General features: G+C 40.7%; 1 protein-coding gene across 1 annotated transcript in view; it reads left to right on the forward strand.

Annotated features, from left to right (window-relative positions):
• The window catches only part of LOC111145741 (ubiquitin associated protein 1), a 67,203-nt gene that overhangs the window by 33,917 nt on the left and 15,337 nt on the right, over positions 1 to 17,949 (forward strand). Inside the window, exons 2-3 of the mRNA XM_022500911.1 lie at positions 2,797 to 2,837; positions 16,571 to 16,695. Of these exons, the coding sequence (XP_022356619.1) occupies positions 2,804 to 2,837; positions 16,571 to 16,695 (159 nt within the window). The 5' untranslated portion in view covers positions 2,797 to 2,803. The remainder of the gene's footprint in view (positions 1 to 2,796; positions 2,838 to 16,570; positions 16,696 to 17,949) is intronic.

Consider the following 17,949-nt stretch of genomic DNA (forward strand, 5'->3'; position numbering starts at 1 on the left):
GTTTTGTGAGATTAAGAGTCTCTTATGGTTTGTCTCCCTCTGATCCCATCTTGTTTCATTTATTCTTTTCCTACCCCCCCAAACCCCCCACGCTGCATCTCCACTTCCTCTTATCAGGGAGATCATATGATAATTGTCTTTCTCCAATTGACTTATTTCGCTAAGCATAATACCCTCTAGTTCCATCCATGTCATTGCAAATGGCAAGATTTCATATCTTTTGATGGCTGCATAGTATTCCATTGTGTGTATGTGTGTGTATATATATATATATATACACACACACACACATATATATATATACCACATCTTCTTTATCCATTCATCTGTTGATGGACTTCTAGGTTCTTTCCATAGTTTGGCTATTGTGGACATTGCTGCTATAAACATTCGGGTGCACATGCCCCTTCAGATCACTACATTTGTATCTTTAGGGTGAATACCCAGTGGTGCAATTGCTGGGTCGTAGGGTAGCTTTATTTTCAACTTTTTTTTTTAAATTTAAATTTTAATTTTTTTAAAGATTTTTTAAAAAATTTATTCATTTGACAGAGATCACAAGTAGGCAGAGAGGCAGGCAGAGAGAGAGGAAGGGAAGCAGGCTCCCTGCTGAGCAGAGAGCCCAATGTGGGACTTGATCCCAGGACCCTGAGATCACGACCTGAGCTGAAGGCAGAGACTTTAACCCACTGAGCCACCCAGGCGCCCCTATTTTCAACTTTTTTTTTTTTAAAGATTTTATTTATTTATTTGACAGACAGAGATCACAAGTAGGCAGAGATGCAGGTAGAGAGAGAGGAGAAAGCAGGATCCCCCTCAGAGCAGAGAGCCCGATGTGGGGCTTGATCCCAGGACCCCGGGATCATGACCTGAGCTGAAGGCAGAGGCTTTAACCCACTGAGCCACCCAGGCGCCCATATTTTCAACTTTTTGAGGAACCTCCATGTCATTTATTTATTTTTAAGATTTTATTTATTTTAGAGAGCGTGACAGAGAGAGAGGGGGACAAGCAGAGGGAGGGAGGCAAGCAGACTCCGTGTTGAGTGTGGAGCTGATTGGGGGCTTAATGCAAAGCTTGGTCTTAGGACCCTGAGATCATGACCTGAGCTGAAATCAAGAGTCAGAAAGCTTAACTAACTGAACCACCCAGGTGCCCCTGTCAGTTCATCCATTTAAAGTATATAGGGGTGCCTGGCTGGTTTAGTTGGAAGAGCATGAGACTTTTTTTTTTTTTTTAAGATTTTATTTATTTGACACAGAGAGAGAGAGCGATCACAAGTAGGCAGAGGCAGGCAGAGAGAGAGGGGGAAGCAGGCTCCCCGCCGAGCAGAGAGCCCAAAGCGGGGCTCGATCCCGGGACCCTGAGATCATGATCGGAGCCGAAAGCAGAGGCTCAACCCACTGAGCCACCCAGGCACCCCCGGAGCATGAGACTCTTGATCTTGGGTCACAAGTTCAAGCCTCATGAGACTCTTGATCTCAGGTCACAAGTTTAACCCTAGGTTGAATATAGAGATTACTTAAATAAATAAAACTTTAAAAAAAAGATCAGCTTGTTAATTTCTTTCTTTCTTTCTTTCTTTCTTTTTCTTTAAAGATTTTATTTACTTATTTGACAGTGAGACAGCAAGAGAAGGAACACAAGCAGGGGGTGTGGGAGAGGGAGAAGTAGGCTTCCTCAGAGTGGGAAGCTGGACCTGGGGCTCCATCCTAGGACCCTGGGCTCATGACCCCAGCTGAAGGCAGATGCTTAATGACTGAGTCACTCAGGTGCCCAATTTGTTAATTTCTTAAAAAAAAAAAAAATCCTATGCAGATTTTAATTCTATTTTGAATAGTTTTCACAAGATAGGTGCAATATACTTTTCCTTTTTTTGTTTTTTTAACTTTTGGTAGAAAATAGATTATTTTCAGTATGATGCCTTACAGTGTATTATAAACAGGCTAATAGACAAAAGACAATAAATTCATATAGCCAACCTTAATTTTTTTCCTGCTTACATTTTTCCCCCCTGCTTATATTTTTAAGTTACAGGTATAAACACCATATCAAGGGCAGTAGACCGACTTTTAGGTTTAAGAGCTCAGATTATTTGTTTGAGACAGGACTTCAGACCTACTTTTATAGGGGCTGAAAAATGCAAAGATGTGTGGTTTTATGTTTTTGTCCTTCACTTAAAAAAATTTTAAGATTTTATTTATTTGAGAGAGAGAGAGAGCCTGAGCACAAGTTGGGGGAGGCAGAGGGAGATGGAGACTACCCGCAGAGCCGGGAGCCTGAAGTCTGGCTCCATCCAAGGGCCCTGGTTCATGACCTGAGCCAAAGGCAGACTCTTTTTTTTTTTTTTTTTTTAAAGATTTTATTTATTTATTTGACAGACAGAGATCACAAGTAGGCAGAGAGGCAGGCAGAGAGAGAGAGAAGATGAAGCAGGCTCCCTGCGGAGCAGACAGCCCGACGCGGGGCTCGATCCCAGAACCCTGGGATCATGACCTAGGCCGAAGACAGAGGCTTTAGCCCACTGAGCCACCGAGGCGCCCCCAAAGGCAGACTCTTGACTGTCTGAGCCACCCAGGTGTCCCCACACATACATTTTTAGAACATGCAGATTTTAGAAATATTTAACTTTTCTCTAGAAAACTAGTATCTCTACCTTTCTCCTTTTTTGAGATTTTGGGACTGAGAAGTTTGAAGACTGTATTCTGAGGTTTTTTTGTAGTCTGAATTTTCTCATAATGATTTGTTTTTATCCCCTCAGAGCATGGTGTGCTTAAAAATATTTCTTTGTTTTTCAGGTTCTAAATGGCTTCTAAGAAGTTGGGTGCAGATTTTCATGGTAAGTGGACTGTTAGATATCATGGTTTAAGTTATGATTTGCTCTGAGGATTTGAAATCACTTAGCGTTAAGTAAATGCCCCTTTTTGTTTATTTAAATGAACAGCTTGAGAAAAAGTTGTGCAACAGTGTAGCCTGTACATTCTGCTGGATTTCAGGTAATGTAATACTGAAGTATTGAAGTAGTTAGTTATATTTTTGAGTCTCTATGGTTATTGTACTTGAAACTACCAGAGATGGATGGGGAGCCTACCTATTTTTATTGATTTGAAGTCCTTAACATTCCCTTTCTTACTCTCTGGTCGTAGCTTTTTGTTGTCTCAGGTGTGAAACACTCTAAAACTTTAGTTAATACTTAATAATGTTTTGCTTTAGTGTCCATCCCGGTCATCCTCCCTTCCTGCCCCACAGTGATAGGAAATAATTACTACAAATAAACCATGATCAGTAATTATAGAAATGTTAGTAGTAGTAATTACAGTTTTGTATTTGAAACGAATAGTTTATCATCCTTTTCTGTGATACAACCTTTCAATAAACTTTATTTTCTGCATTTGGGAGGAATGGATGTGCCTAAGAATTAAAGTTAGATTCTCTTTTCATACAGTAGTAGATAAGAATTAAATACCAGAAATCCAAACAACACAGTTACTTAAAAAGGGTTTTGGAGGATGCCTGGTGGTTTAGTCAATTAAGCATCTGACTCTTGATTCTGCTTAGGTCATGATCTCAGGGTTGAGATCAAGCCCTGCTTCAGGCTCCGTACTGGGCATGGAGCCTGCTTAAGATGGTCTCTCTCCACTCTGTGCTTCTTCCCCACTTAAAAAAATGAAGATTTTTAAAGCTATCCTTTCTTTTTTTTTTTTTTTTTATATTTTATTTATTTATTTGACAGAGATCACAAGTAGGCAGAGAGGCAGGCAGAGAGAGAGGAGGAAGCAGGCTCCCCGCAGAGCAGAGAGCCCGATGCGGGGCTCGATCCCAGGATCCTGGGATCACGACTCGAGCTGAAGGCAGACTGAGCCACCCAGGCGCCCCATATCCTTCCATTTTTAAAATCATGTCATTGTAAGAATGGTTTGCCAGGTTGCATGGCAACATACATTGGTATGCTCTTCTGGTTGCTTGATCGAATCAGCTCAATCAGGCTGCAGCAGCAGTCACTGGGGTTCTAACTTGCTTGCATATTTCATATAACAGTTTAATATTTTGAATTACCATTGTGCATATGCTTACATACGTCAGTTGTATGTGTTTTGTTAAGTCATTTTGGAGTTAAGTCAGTCATGCTCAGGGATTTGCTTTTTTTTTTTTTTTTTTAAATACTGTTTATTTACTAGACAGAGAGACACAGTGAAAGAAGGAACACAAGCAGTGGTAGTGGGAGCGGGAGAAGCAGGCTTCCTGCTGAGCAGGCAACCCAATGCGGGGCTTGATCCCAAGACTCTGGGATCATGACCTAAGCCGAAGGCAGACACTTAACTGACTGAGCCACCAAGGTGCTCCAGGAGTTTGCATTCTTTATAGCAGGTTAGGCATCAGATCTGCCAGGTAAGCTATTTCCTATTGTCTAAGGATTATTAGACAATACTTTTAAAGTATTCAAATGATAGGAGAGAGGTAGATCTGAAGTTGCCTCTGGATTACTTTTTTTTTGGATCACTTTTTTAAAGAAAAAGGACAGAGGAAAGGCCTGGGAGAGAAAATAGCAAAAAAGAAAAATTTTAACTTAAAATCTTATTTCAAAGATAAACTATGTATTTCAACTCTTTGGGAAGTCCTTAGGTAAAGTATATATCTCGACTCTTTGGGAAGTCCTTTTTGACTAGAGTGAAAATAAGATGAACCCCAGGTTACGTGTTCCAGCTAAACAGTCCAGAGAGAAGATTCTAATTTTGAAGTTATATGATCAGTAACTTTTTTTTTTTTTTAAGATTATTTATTTATTTATTTGACAGACAGAGATCACAAGTAGGCAGAGAGGCAGGCAGAGAGAGGAAGGGAAGCAGGCTCTCTGCTGAGCAGAGAGCCTGATGCAGGGCTCGATCCTAGGACCCTGGGATCATGACCTGAGCCGAAGGCAGAGGCTTTAACCCACTGAGCCACACAGGTGCCCCCCGATCAGTAACTTTTTAAGAAATTCCTCCATCTCCTTACATTCCTCACCAAAATTTTGTTGTTTAAGTGAAACATTCTACATGAGTAAAATTTGAGAAAATATTTTTTTTCTTTCCTTTCCTTTCTTCTTTCCTTTCTCCTCTCTTTCTTCTCTCCTTTCTCCTTTTCCTTTCTCCTTTCCCTTTTCTTTTTCCTTTTCTTCAGTAGGCTTCACGCTAATTGTGGAGCCCAGCGTGGGGCTTGAACTCACAACCCTGAGATCAAGACCTGAGGTGAGATCAAGAGTCAGATGCTTAACCAACTGAACCACATAGGTGCCCAGAGAAAAGATTTTTTTCTCTTTCTCTTTTCAGCTTCTGCTTTTAACTGCGGAGCTCTTACTTGAATGTCTGTAGCTTTAGAGTTTTTAAGAGTAAAAAATCTTATTTTTAGATATTATGTAGTTTAAGGAATAGAAATTAAAGGAAATAGGAAAAAAAAAAAAGGTGAGGGGAGAATAGCAATCTTGTTGGCATCTGAGTGCAGGAAATCAAGTTTAGCCTGGTCTTACAGAGCTGAAATTAGAAAGCCAGGAAGCTAAGGCTCATACTCCCTCCATCTCTCAGGAAGCTACATAGCCTTTTCTTAGGCTTTTTTCTGCGGGTGTGCTCCATTTTTATTCTTCTGTTTATAGACTTGCTTTTTTGACCTACTTGTGTAGAGTGCGTAGGGTCAAAAATGGCCACCCCCCATTATTTTACTGCTTGCTACTTGATCTTTCAGTTTAAGTGGCTAACATCATGTAGCTAAAGTTTTTCTATCTTTTGGCCAAGGGATGATCTGATTGGTACAGCCTAGCTTATAGGCCTGTGGATTGAATCTCCCTAAGGTAGGTATTATCTGACTGGCTCATTAGGGTTAGTGAGTGTATGTGTGTGTATAATTCTTTCAGGGCATATCCACATTTGAGATGTGGATAAGGAGGTAACATTTGTTCTTGTGACTGGATATTAAATTGCCTTTTGTCTTTTTAAATATTTATGCTGACTAGATCCTGTGCTATGACTACTATTTGATTTACTTTCCAAGTTCATTTTTTAAAAAAGATTATTTACTTATTTATTTATTTATTTGACAGAGACACAGTGAGAGAGGGAACACAAGCAGGGGGAGTGGGAGAGGGGGGAGAAGCAGGCTTACCTCTCAGCAGGGAGCCCGATGCGCTGTGGGATGGGGACCTGAGCCGAAGGCAGATGCTTAACAACCGAACCACCCAGGTGCCCCCCCCTTTTTTAATTAAAAAAAAAAAAAAATTTTTTTTTTTTTAAAAAGATTTATTTATTTATTTATTTGACAGACAAGAGATCACAAGTAGGCAGAGAGGCAGGCAGAGAGAGAGGAGGAAGCAGGCTCTCTGCTGAGCAGAAAGCCCGATGCAGGGCTCGATCCCAGGACCCTGGGATCATGACCCGAGCTGAAGGCAGAGGCTTTAACCCACTGAGCCACCCAGGCGCCCCCCTCCCCCCTTTTTTTAAAGGTTTCATTTATTAATTTGTCAGAGAGAGAGAGAAATGTGTGCGCACAAGCAGGGAGAGTGGCAGGCTGAGGGGGAAGCAGGCTTCCTGCTGAGCAAGGAGCCCAGTGCAGGACTGGATCCCAGGAAGCTGGGATCGTGACCTGAGCTGAAGGCAGATGCTTAACCAACTAAGCCACCCAGGTGTTCCTCAAGTTCATCTTTTTCAACTAAGGCAGAACTCCTTCCACTGTCATTAATAACTACATATCCCTAAATGACAGAATAAGAGAATAAGCAGTTAATTCTGAAAGCCCTTTAAAAATATTGTGCTTGTATTAGATTATGTAAATTGCAAACTCTTGGCTCAGTTTAAATCAGACCTTTCTTGGAGTCTGGTGTTTTAAAATGTTACTTCTCTTTAGTTTTTAACTTAACTTTCCACTTTATTTAAGAAGAAAATTATTTTCCAGAAGTCACTTTTTACATTTATTTTTAAGATTTTATTGTTGTTATTATTTTTTAAGCTTTTATTTATTTATTTGATACCAAGTACAAGCCAGGGAAGTGGGAGAGGGAGAAACAGGCTCCCTGCTGAGCAGAGACACCCCCCACTCCCCAACCAATGCAGGACTTGATCCCAGGAAACCGGTACCATGACCCGAGCTGAAGCAGGGCATGACTAAGCCACGCAGGTGCCCTATTTTTTTTTTAAAGAGAGTGTGTGGGTGCATGGGAGCGTGCAAGCATTGGGGGAGGGGTAGAGGGAGAGCCAGAGGTGGATCCTTATTGAACTGAGCCACCCATTTGCCCCCAGAAGTGGGTCTTTATTTTTTTTATTTTATTTATTTATTTATTTTTAAGATTTTATTTTATTTGACAGAGAGAGAGATCACAAGTAGGCAGAGAGGCAGGCAGAGAGAAAGAGAGACCGAAGCAGGCTCCCCACTAAGCAGAGAGCCCGATGCGGAACTCGATCCCAGGACCCTGTGATCATGACCTGAGCCGAAGGCAGAGGCTTTAACCCACTGAGCCACCCAGGCGCCCAGAAGTGGGTTTTTAAAAACGTTTTAACAGGGGCGCCTGTATTGCTCAGTTGGTTAAGAGTCTGCTTTTGGCTCAGGTCATGATCTCAGGGGTCCTGGGATCAAGCCCAGCATGGGACTCCCTGCTGAGCAGGGAGTCTGCTTCTCCCTCTCCCTCTGCCTTTCCCTGTGCCCCTCCCCTGCTCTCTCTCGCTCTATCTCAAATAAATTAAATGGAGAAAAAAGCTTCAACAAAAAGATTCCTTTTTTAATATCTGAGAAAGTTTCTTGAGATTCTAATTTAGGAAAAAAATAAGTCTATATGATCAGATAAAACTTAATAAAACTAAACTCTTTCCTTTGAAAGGCCACACTGTCTTATTTATGACCGTTGAGGTAGCTAACTTCCAAGGGAGGTTCATTTTGCCTTTGGTTTAATTTCTCCTAGGATACTGAAATACTTTTTCTGCTGAGTGATGAAGATGTTTTATTTTAAATTGTTTTTAAAGTTGATCTGTTACTGCTTTACAGTGTAATATAAAGAAACTGGCCATCATTGAATCATTGCTCCCCTTCCCCCACCATCTTTCAAGAATTTTATCTTTGTTTTCAGCATTGTTACTGTGATGTGCCTTTGTATGATTTTCTGTGTATTTATCCTGCTTGAAATTAGCTAAACTTCTTGGATCTGTGGGCTGATCTTTTTTTTTTTTTTTTTAAAATTTTTTTTATTTATTTGTTAGAGAGAGAGAGAGAGAGAGAGAGAGCGCACGAGCACAGGCAGAGTGGCAGGCAGAGGCAGAGGGAGAAGCAGGCTCCCCGCCAAGCAAGGAGCCCGATGTGGGACTCGATCCCAGGACTCTGGGACCATGACCTGAGCCAAAGGCAGCCGCTTAACCAACTGAGCCACCCAGGCGTCCCTGTGGGCTGATCTTTTATCACTCTGGGAAAATTTGCAGCCATTATTTCCTTTCATATTTCTTCTGCCCCATTGTTTCTCTCTTATCCTTTTGAGACTCTAATCATACACATATTAGGCTGTTTGATACTGTCCTAAATATCTCTTAAGGCTCTGTTCCATTTTTTTTTTTTTTCACCTTTGTGTTTCAGTTCAGTTAATTTCTTTTGACCTACCCTCAGGGTCTCTGGTTCTTTCCAGGACAGCCTGGTTATGAACCATCAAAGATTTTCTCTCTGATACTGCATTTTTCATTTCTGGCATTGTTGCTTTGTTTCCTTATATTTACGTCTCTTATTGAAATTTCTCATCTGCTTACACATGTTCATCTTTTCCGTTAGATCCTTTAGTATATTTATTACAGTTATTTTAAACCTTTCTGATAGTTTCAGTATCTTTGCTATCCCTCAGTTTGTGTCTGATGACTGGTTCTTCTCTTAATGATGGATCACATTTTCTTGCTTTTTTGTGTGTCTTTTTTTTTTTTTTTTGACAGAGATCACAAGTAGGCAGAGAGGCAGGAAGAGAGAGAGGAGGAAGCAGGCTCCCTGCTGTGCAGAGAGCCCGATGCGGGGCTCGATCCCAGAACCCCGGGATCATGACCTGAGCCGAAGGCAGAGGCCTTAACCCACTGAGCCACCCAGGCGCCCCTTGTGTGTCTTATTTTTTTTTTTAAAGGTTTTATTTATTTATTGACAGAGATCACAAGTAGGCAGAGAGGCAGGCAGAGAGAGAGGAATGGAAGCAGGCTCCCTGCTGAGCAGAGAGCCAGACGCGGGGCTTGATCCCAGGACTCTGGGATCATGACCTGAGCTGAAGGCAGAGGCTTTAACCCACTGAGCCACCCAGGTGCCCCTGTGTCTTATTTTTGATTGAATGCCAGACATTGTATATTAAAAAGCTGATTTTGAAAAAAAAAAAAGCTGATTTTGTAGGTTATCTGGCTTTTGTTGTTAAGGTATGAGTCGCATTTTCTTGTGACTTTACATCCTGTAGCAGATATCTGTATAATATGTGTATCTGTCTTCATGTGTATCTATCTGTCAACTTTAATTAATTAATTGATTGATTTATCAAAGGTGGGGTGCACGCACCAGCAGGAGAAGGGGCAGAGGGAGAGAATCTCAAGCAGACTCTGTGCTGACATAGAGCCCCACATGAGGCTCAGTCTCATAACCTTGAGATATGACTTGAGCTGAAATCAAGAGTTGGAGGCTTAACCTACTGAACCACCCAGGCGCCCCTAATCTAAGTTTAAAACCAGCCTAATGGCTTTAAGATAGTGATACCGGGTCATGGAATTGTATTTTTCACTAAATTTTAATTTTGGTCTTTACTCTTGGTCTTTTTCAAAAACTTCAATTTGAATCCTCAATTTGAAGTCACGGTAAAACCTGAATTAAGCATAATCTGGTTTCTACCCTCCATTATGAATTCATCTCTCCTCTTCTCTGGAATTACAACTTTTTTGCAGGAAAACGTGCAGGTGAAAGACTATAAGCATATCAGCAATTCGAAAAGAAAGAAATCACTATGATGCTTTCGGAGAATTTATCCTAATTTACTATATTTTAGCCCATTCTCTTCCACTGTGGTGTAATGCAAAGTCAGGTGCAGAAACTGACTTCAGGGAACTGCCACAGCCATAGTCATCAGAGATATACTTATTTTCTTTCTCGAAACTGAACTTAAGAAAGTGAGCTCAGACATTTTAGAAAGATACTCAATAATAAAGACTGAAACTGAAAAGTATTTGGGGTAAGCTGGAAATTTGTTAGTCACACTGTTTAATTCTCTGGGCCATGTAGTTAATTGAGTTTTATTGAATCTATTTAAAAAATAAGGTGTATTGAGAAACGAGAAATTGCTGTCTTTAAATATATGTATTTTGATTTATTGGATTAAAATGAATAATTTGTAAGGCATAGTCAGTTATATTTGCAAAATACATTCTTTATAATCCTCAAAGCATGATCATTAATTAAACTATGGTAATCTTCTGTCCATTTAAAAGGTTGCTTGCGGGGTGCCTGGGTGGCTCAGTGGGTTAAAGCCTCTGCCTTCGGCTCAGGTCATGATCCCAGGGTCCTGGGATTGAGCCCCACATCGGGCTCTCTGCTCAGCAGGGAGCCTGCTTCCTCCTTTCTCTCTCTTTGCCTGCCTCTCTGCCTACTTGTGATCTCTGTCTGTCAAATAAATAAATAAAATCTTTAAAAAAAATAAAAGGTTGCTTGCTTTGTTGCCATTTCTTTATTTTTTTTTTTTTAAGATTTTATCCACTTATTTGATAGAGATCACAAGTAGTCAGAGAGGCAGGCAGAGAGAGGAGGAAGCAGGCTCCCTGCTGAGCAGAGAGCCCGATGCCTGGCTTCATCCCAGGACCCCGAGACCACACCCGAGCCAAAGGCAGAGGCTTTAAGCCACTAGCCATCTAGATGCCCCTGTTGCCATTTCTTTAAATGCCTTTTTTTTTAAAGGTTTTATTTATTTAGCTATCTTTTTTTTTCTTTTTAAAGATTATTTATTTATTTATTTATTTGACAGATCACAAGTAGGCAGAGAGACAGGCAGAGAGAGGAAGAGAAGAAGCAGGCTCCCTGCTGAGCAGAGAGTCCGATGCAAGGCTTGATCCCAGGACCCTGGGATCATGACCTGAGCTGAAGGCAGAGGCTTAACCCACTGAGCCACCCAGGCACCCCTAAAGATTTTATTTTTAGGTAATCCCTACAGTCAGTGTGGGTCTCAAACTCTCAACTCTGAGATCAAAAGTTATGTGCTTCATCCATTGAGCCAGCCAGGTGCCCCTAAAAGTTTTTTTTTTTTTTTAATAAAAGAGCGAGAGAGGGGCACCTGGATGGCTCAGTGGGTTAAGCCTTTGCCTTCGGCTCAGGTCATGATCTCAGGGTCTTGGAATCGAGTCCTGCATCGGGCTGTCTGCTCAGCAGAGAGCCTGCTTTCCTCTCTCTCTCTCTGTCTGCCTCTCTGCCTACTTATGATCTCTCTGTCAAATAAATAATATTAAAAAAATAAAATAGAGAAAGAGAGGGGCCCCTGGGTGGCTCAGTTGTTAAGCATCTGCCTTCGGCTCAGGTCATGATCCTGGGGTCCTGGGATCGAGCCCTGCATTCGGCACCCTGCTTAGCGGGAAGCCTGCTTCTTTCTCTCCAACTCCCCCTGCTAGTGTTCCCTCTCTTCCTTTCTCTCTCCCTCTCTCAAATAAATAATCTTTCTGTGTGTATGTGTGTATTTAAAGATTTTATTTATTTATTTGACAAAGATCACAAGTAGGCAGAGAGGCAGGCAGAGAGAGAGGGGGAAGCAGGCTCCCTGCCAAGCAGAGAGCCCAACATGGGTCTCAATCCCAGGACTCTGGGATCATGACCTGAGCTGAAGGCAGAGGCTTTAACTCACTGAGCCACCCAGGCGCCCCTCAAATAAATAAAAATCTTAAAAACAAAGCAGAACAATAAAAGAGCATGCACCACGAGATGGGTTGATGGGGTGGGGAGGGACAAGGGGAGAGAGTGAGAGAGGATCCCAAACAGCTTCTATGCCTAGTGCAGAGCCCTGTGGGGGCTCGATCTCATGACCCGGAGATCATACAACCTGAGCTGAAATCAAGAGTTTGATGCTTAACTGACTGGACCACCCTAAAAGATTTTTTAGTTTTAAGTAATCTCTGCATTAAAGAGTCCCCATGCTTTACTAACTGAGCCAGCCAGGTTTCCCTAAATGTGTTTTTGCCCTTTATTCTCCCCCACCCCTTTGTCCAGTAAACACGTAACTGTTGGCTCATTCCCTACCAACAAAGTTTAAAGGATTAAGACCAGGGAAAGTTAGAGGATGTGCCAAGTCACCTTGGCATTGCCTTTGTTTGTGAAATGAAACTGATTTTTAAAAGCAGAAACCTTTATTTGGTGTTAAGGAAGGGAAACAGTTGTTTAAAGGTACAATACTTGATCCATCTCTCCCTATGCCAGGGCCTACTTCAGTTTACAGAATATAAGTCATCAGTGTATACAGCACTGTCATAGTTTCCTAACTGAAAGTTGGGCAAAGAAACTGAACACCCTTTGAAAGATAACTCATTTGGCTCAGATATGTTAAGTATGTTATTTTTTATAGATAATTTTCACCTTCAACTCCCATCACCATTCTGCAATAGAACTGTTCATTTAAGAAATTTTGTTAAGAGGGCGCCTGGGTGGCTCAGTGGGTTAAAGCCTCTGCCTTTGGCTCAGGACATGATCTCAGGGTCCTGGGATCGAGCCCCGCATCGGGCTCTCTGCACAGTGAGGAGCCTGTTTCCTCCTCTCTCTCTGCCTGCCTCTCTGCCTACTTGTGATCTCTGTCTGTCAAATAAATAAATAAAATCTTTAAAAAAAAAAAAAAGAAATTTTGTTAGGAAAAAGAAAATTTTGTTAGTTTTAGTGTGGGTTTTTTTTTTTTAAAGATTTTTATTTATTTATTTGACGGAGAGAGAGATCACAAGTAGGCAGAGAGGCAGGCAGAGAGAGAGTGGGAAGCAGGCTCCTTGCCAAGCAGAGAGCCCAAATTGGGGCTCAATCCTAGGACTTTGGGATCATGACCTGAGCCGAAGGCAGAGGCTCAACCCACTAAGTCACCCAAGCGCCCCTGGATGGGATTTCTTAATATTTGTATATCATACACTCTTACGTTATTATGGGTAGGATTTTTTTCAGAGTGTGTGTGTGTGTGTGTGTGTGTGTGTGTGTGTGTGTGATAATTAACTTACTTTGAATGAATAAACATTGTAAAACTAGACTTAATTTTGTGATTGTTAATTTGACTATAAATCTTGCCAATGCTTCTTAGAAAATGCTAGTTTCATCTTTGTCTCCTATTAGGACTCTAGCTAAAGTTAAAATCTAATGTCTAGTAAAATTTGAGCACGTGTTTTCATGGAAGACAGATAAAAAATTTTTAAGTTAGAACTTTGCTTTTAATTTCTATAATATAAAGATTTTTTAAGTGACAGAGGGTTTTAGGGTTGTAACCAGTACTTGGTTTTTTTGGGCAGCCTGTGATGATACCTGATACTTTAGTGGGGAAGCACCTCGTATATTTTTATGAGTAGCCTTGCCATTTTAGGTAAATCATTTTGAATTTTATTATTATTATTATTATTTTTTTAAAGATTTTATTTATTTATTTGACAGAGAGAGATCACAAGTAGGCAGAGAGTCAGGCAGAGAGAGAGGAGGAAGCAGGCTCCCTGCTGAGCAGAGAGCCCGATGCGGGGCTCGATCCCAGGATCCTGAGATCATGACCTGAGCTGAAGGCAGAGGCTTAACCCACTGAGCCACCCAGGTGCCCCTCATTTTGAATTTTAATAAAAGTTAATTGAATGTGAGTTAGCATAGGGGTGAGAGTTAAATATGAAAGAAGAATAGAACATGTTTCTTTATTTGTTCTTACTGAGCATCTTATCTGCCAGTTATGCTGGGGTTGGGAGGTGTAGATAAGAAACATTTATCCCTTCTTAAGGGACACTCAGGATTTTCACTCAGAGTGTCTAGGCACAGAATGCTAAGACCTGAGGTGCTGGTATGAACTGGGTGTTCTGAGATTAAGAAGGAAGTTGTTAAGCTCATTCTTACGGGACTAGAAGTAATCAAGTAAAAAAAAGGGTGGGAATGTGATAGGCATTGCCATTTGAGAAAATAGTACTTCTACAGATATGACCAATGAAGAAACTTTCCTAGAGTATTAATAATTATGGTTATTCCCCAGAAGAATTGTTAAATTGAGCACGGTTGTGAATTTAATTTGCTCGCTGAGTGGGAGATACATTAAATGTTTCAGTTCTGACTAGAAGATAGGGAAAAGAGAGAGGCCAGCCCCCAAGGGTGCAACTAGGGGCCTTCTTTCTGCTGGAGGGTTTTAGGTGTATCAGAGCAATATTTACTTCAGGAAATGGGAATGATGAGAAGATTTCAAATATATCTTGAGTTTGTTAAGTCTTGAAATCTGTTTTTAGAAAGGGAGAGAAGCCATCTTCATAGAAGAGGGGTAATTGTATTATTCTGTCTAATATTTGTATATTATCTATATATATTTGTAATTGTAATATTCTGTCTATAATTCTAAGCATTCAAGGAAGTAAACCAGTGTGAGGCCCAGAAGCAATCCTTTTTTTTTTTTTTTTTTTTTTTTAAAAGCTTTTATTTATTTATTTGAGAGAGAGAGCAGAAGCAGGCAGGAAAGGGAGAAGCAGGCTCTCCACTGAGCAGGCAGTCCAACTTGGGCCTTGATCCCAGAATCCTGGGATCATGACCTGAGCCGAAGGCAGGGGCTTAACTGACTGAGCCACCCAGGTGTCCCAACAATCCTTATTTTACTAGCTGTTAATAGTAAAAAAGTAGGAACTATTTCATTGTCCATGATGGTTCTGCCAGTAAGTTAGCCCCAGATCTGGTCCAGAAAAGAAACCATGTACAATTGGGAGTGTATAGTTAGAGTCATATATAAGAGCCACTCTCATTTTGTCTGACTCTAAATCAGTGATAATGTCCTGGTCTTTCTGTATGATTCAGCATTTAGGAAGAGAGCCTTCGGGGAGTTAGAGCAGTTCAGTTGTATGTGGTTTATGTCTCCTGATTAATCTTTTTTTTTTTTTTTTTTTTTTTTAAAATTTTATTTATTTATTTTACAGACAGAGATCACAAGTAGGCAGAGCAGCAGGCAGAGAGAGAGGGGGAAGCAGGCTCCCCGCTGAGCAGAGAGCCCGATGTGGGGCTCGATCCCAGGACCCTGGGATCATGACCTGAGCCGAAGGCAGAGGCTTAACCCACTGAGCCACCCAGGCGCCCCAGTGATTAATCTTTTTTTGATTCCCATAGTCTTGTCTGTTTTTTTGTTTTTTTTGTTTGTTTGTTTGTTTGTTTTATTTAAGAGAGACCATGAGCAGCAAGGAGGAGCAGAGGGAGAGCGAGAAGCAGACTCCCCACCAAGCAGGGAAGCCCGATGTGAGACTTGATCCTGAGACCCTGAGTTCATGACCTGAGCTGAGGGCAGACCCTTAACTGACTGCCACTTAAGCACCCCTGGTTTTCCTTTTTTTCATAAGTGCTATGCTTCTTGAATATTTCTACATCTGCTGCAGAATATAGTTTAAAAAATGCAGAGTAGGGGCACCTGGGTGGCTCAGTGGGTTAAGCCTCTGCCTTTGGTCCAGGTCATGATCTCAGGGTCCTGGGATCAAGCCCCCCATCAGGATCTCTGCTCAGCAGGGAGCCTGCTTCTCCCCCGCACGCCACCCCCGCCTGCCTCTGCCTACTTGTGATCTCTCTCTCTCTCTGTGTCAAATAAGTAAATAAAAATCTTTTAAAAAATAAAAAAAATGCAGAGTAATTCTTTGTATTAATTAGAAATGATTTTTTCTAAAGTAGAGAACTCCTAGTCAAAGAGGTTCTTTTGTGGAGGTTCTATCAACTCATCAGTATTAAGTGCCTAATATGTATAGATTTTGGCAGTACGTCAGTGAATAAAATAGACTTAATGCTTGTCTGCAAGGAGCTTATATTCCATTGGGCCAGACAGACAGTAAATATAATTTAAAAATGAATTCCTTAATATGTTAGATGGTAATAAGTGCTGTGGGCGAAAGGATAGGTGGTAACATGGGAGTACTGCAACGAGGGTCAGGTGGTTTTTGAATAGAGTGGTCAGAGTAAGCTTCATTGAGAGAGTGACATTTGAGCAAAGACTTGAAGAAGTGGAAGGAATAAGTCACGTGAATATTTCAGGGAAGGACATTCCAGATAGAAGGAGCAGCCACTGCAGAAATTTTGAGGTGGGTTTGACCTTGTCGTGGTTGAGGAGCAATTACTGTGAGTTAGTGCAGTGGGCTTTGGAGAGGCCTTTTAGGCTTCTGTGAGTACTTTGGCTTTTATACTAAGTGTAATTGAAAATAAACCCTAATAAGATCAAGTAGGCTCAAGCAGGGTTTCCTCCACAGAGGTCTAAGGTCAGGAGAAGGTAAGCAGTCAGAGCGGCAAGTCTCTGTAACTTCTAGTTTTAGGATAGCATAAATTTATGTTGTATCCTAGATGTAAGATAATAGCAGAACAAATAATAAAGTTCTTTGCTGATGTTTTCTACTTTATTTTTGATTGTAGGGACTTTCAGTTACCTTGATGATGTCCCATTTAAGATAGGAGACAAATTCAAAACACCAGCTAAAGTTGGTCTTCCTATTGGCTTCTCCTTGCCTGATTGTTTGCAGGTGGTCAGAGAAGTACAGGTAAGTGGTGATTTTTAGTTAAAGTTTAGTGCATTTAAAAATTTAAAGAGTAAGATTTTGATGTATAGTGAATAGGAATAAAAACCATTCTCCTATCTCTTATTTTTATTTTTTATAGCAGCTGTTACTGCTTGGCTCACATTGTCTGTCTTTCTGTGTCTCTCTCTCTCTCTCACACACACACACACACACACACACACACATGCACACACTTACATATGTTTTTTTATTACAGATCATCTACAATCTGTTAGACTGTATATTCCTGGGTTTCTGTGCCTTGTCCAGAACAAACCCCTACTGCCCGTCTGACTTGCTCATTTACTTCTTTCTCTCTTTTGATGTCCTCATTATCTTCTTGGTCACTCAAATTTGGAAATCTTTTTCTCTCTGTTGTGCCTCACCTTTACCACCCAATTAATCCTTCTGTGATTTTTTTTTTTTTTTACCTGGACTTCTGCAGTAATCGTCTTTAATTGGCCCTTCTGCTTACAGCACTTAAAAAAATTTTTTTTCGTATTGTTTCTAGAACAATATCTTTAAATTAAAGTTTCCAGTTGTCATATCTCTGTTAAAAAAAAAAACAACAACAACTTAACACTGATTCACCAGTCCTTATTTAATCAAGTCTAGACATAAGGTTGTGGTAAAGCACCTTAGCTCATCATCTCCATATCTCCTACGACCCAGGTGACTACCAATTCATTGAACATACCGTGTATATGACCTATAGTACTATGCTTTTTCTCATGAGCTGTTACCTCCACCTTGAATGTTTTCCTCTTTCTCACTGTACTAAAAGCTGTCTACCTGTTAAAATCTGTTTATTCTTCTAGAATGTGCTTAGATGCCATCTCAGTAGCTTCTTTCTCAACCTTTCGTCTTTAAAGCTCAGTTACATATAAAATTTAGAATTACTTCTTGAAAGCAGCAAATATCCTTATATTCTATGACTTCCTTTCTTCCCTCAGTGCACATTTATTTAGTGCCTACTTTTGAGCGGTGCTCTGCTAGGGTTGGGGATAGAAATAAATACCTTAATCACTGTCCTCAACAAGCTTGCAGTTTAGAGAAAGAATTAAATAGGAAAAAAGGAAAGTATGTTACCTATCAAACACTTCTTTCTATGACTTAAGAGTTTAGAAAATACAATTTTCTGTCAAAGGAGTTTTATTTCTGGGGGATTTTCTGAGGTACCACCATGTTACCCTAAGAAATATTTATTTTCCAGTATATTCAGTAGGTAATCAAATG

The sequence above is a fragment of the Enhydra lutris genome, unplaced genomic scaffold (genome assembly GCF_002288905.1).
Source record: "Enhydra lutris kenyoni isolate GAN:26980312 unplaced genomic scaffold, ASM228890v2 scaffoldscaffold13, whole genome shotgun sequence".
In the NCBI taxonomy this organism is placed as follows: domain Eukaryota; kingdom Metazoa; phylum Chordata; class Mammalia; order Carnivora; family Mustelidae; genus Enhydra; species Enhydra lutris.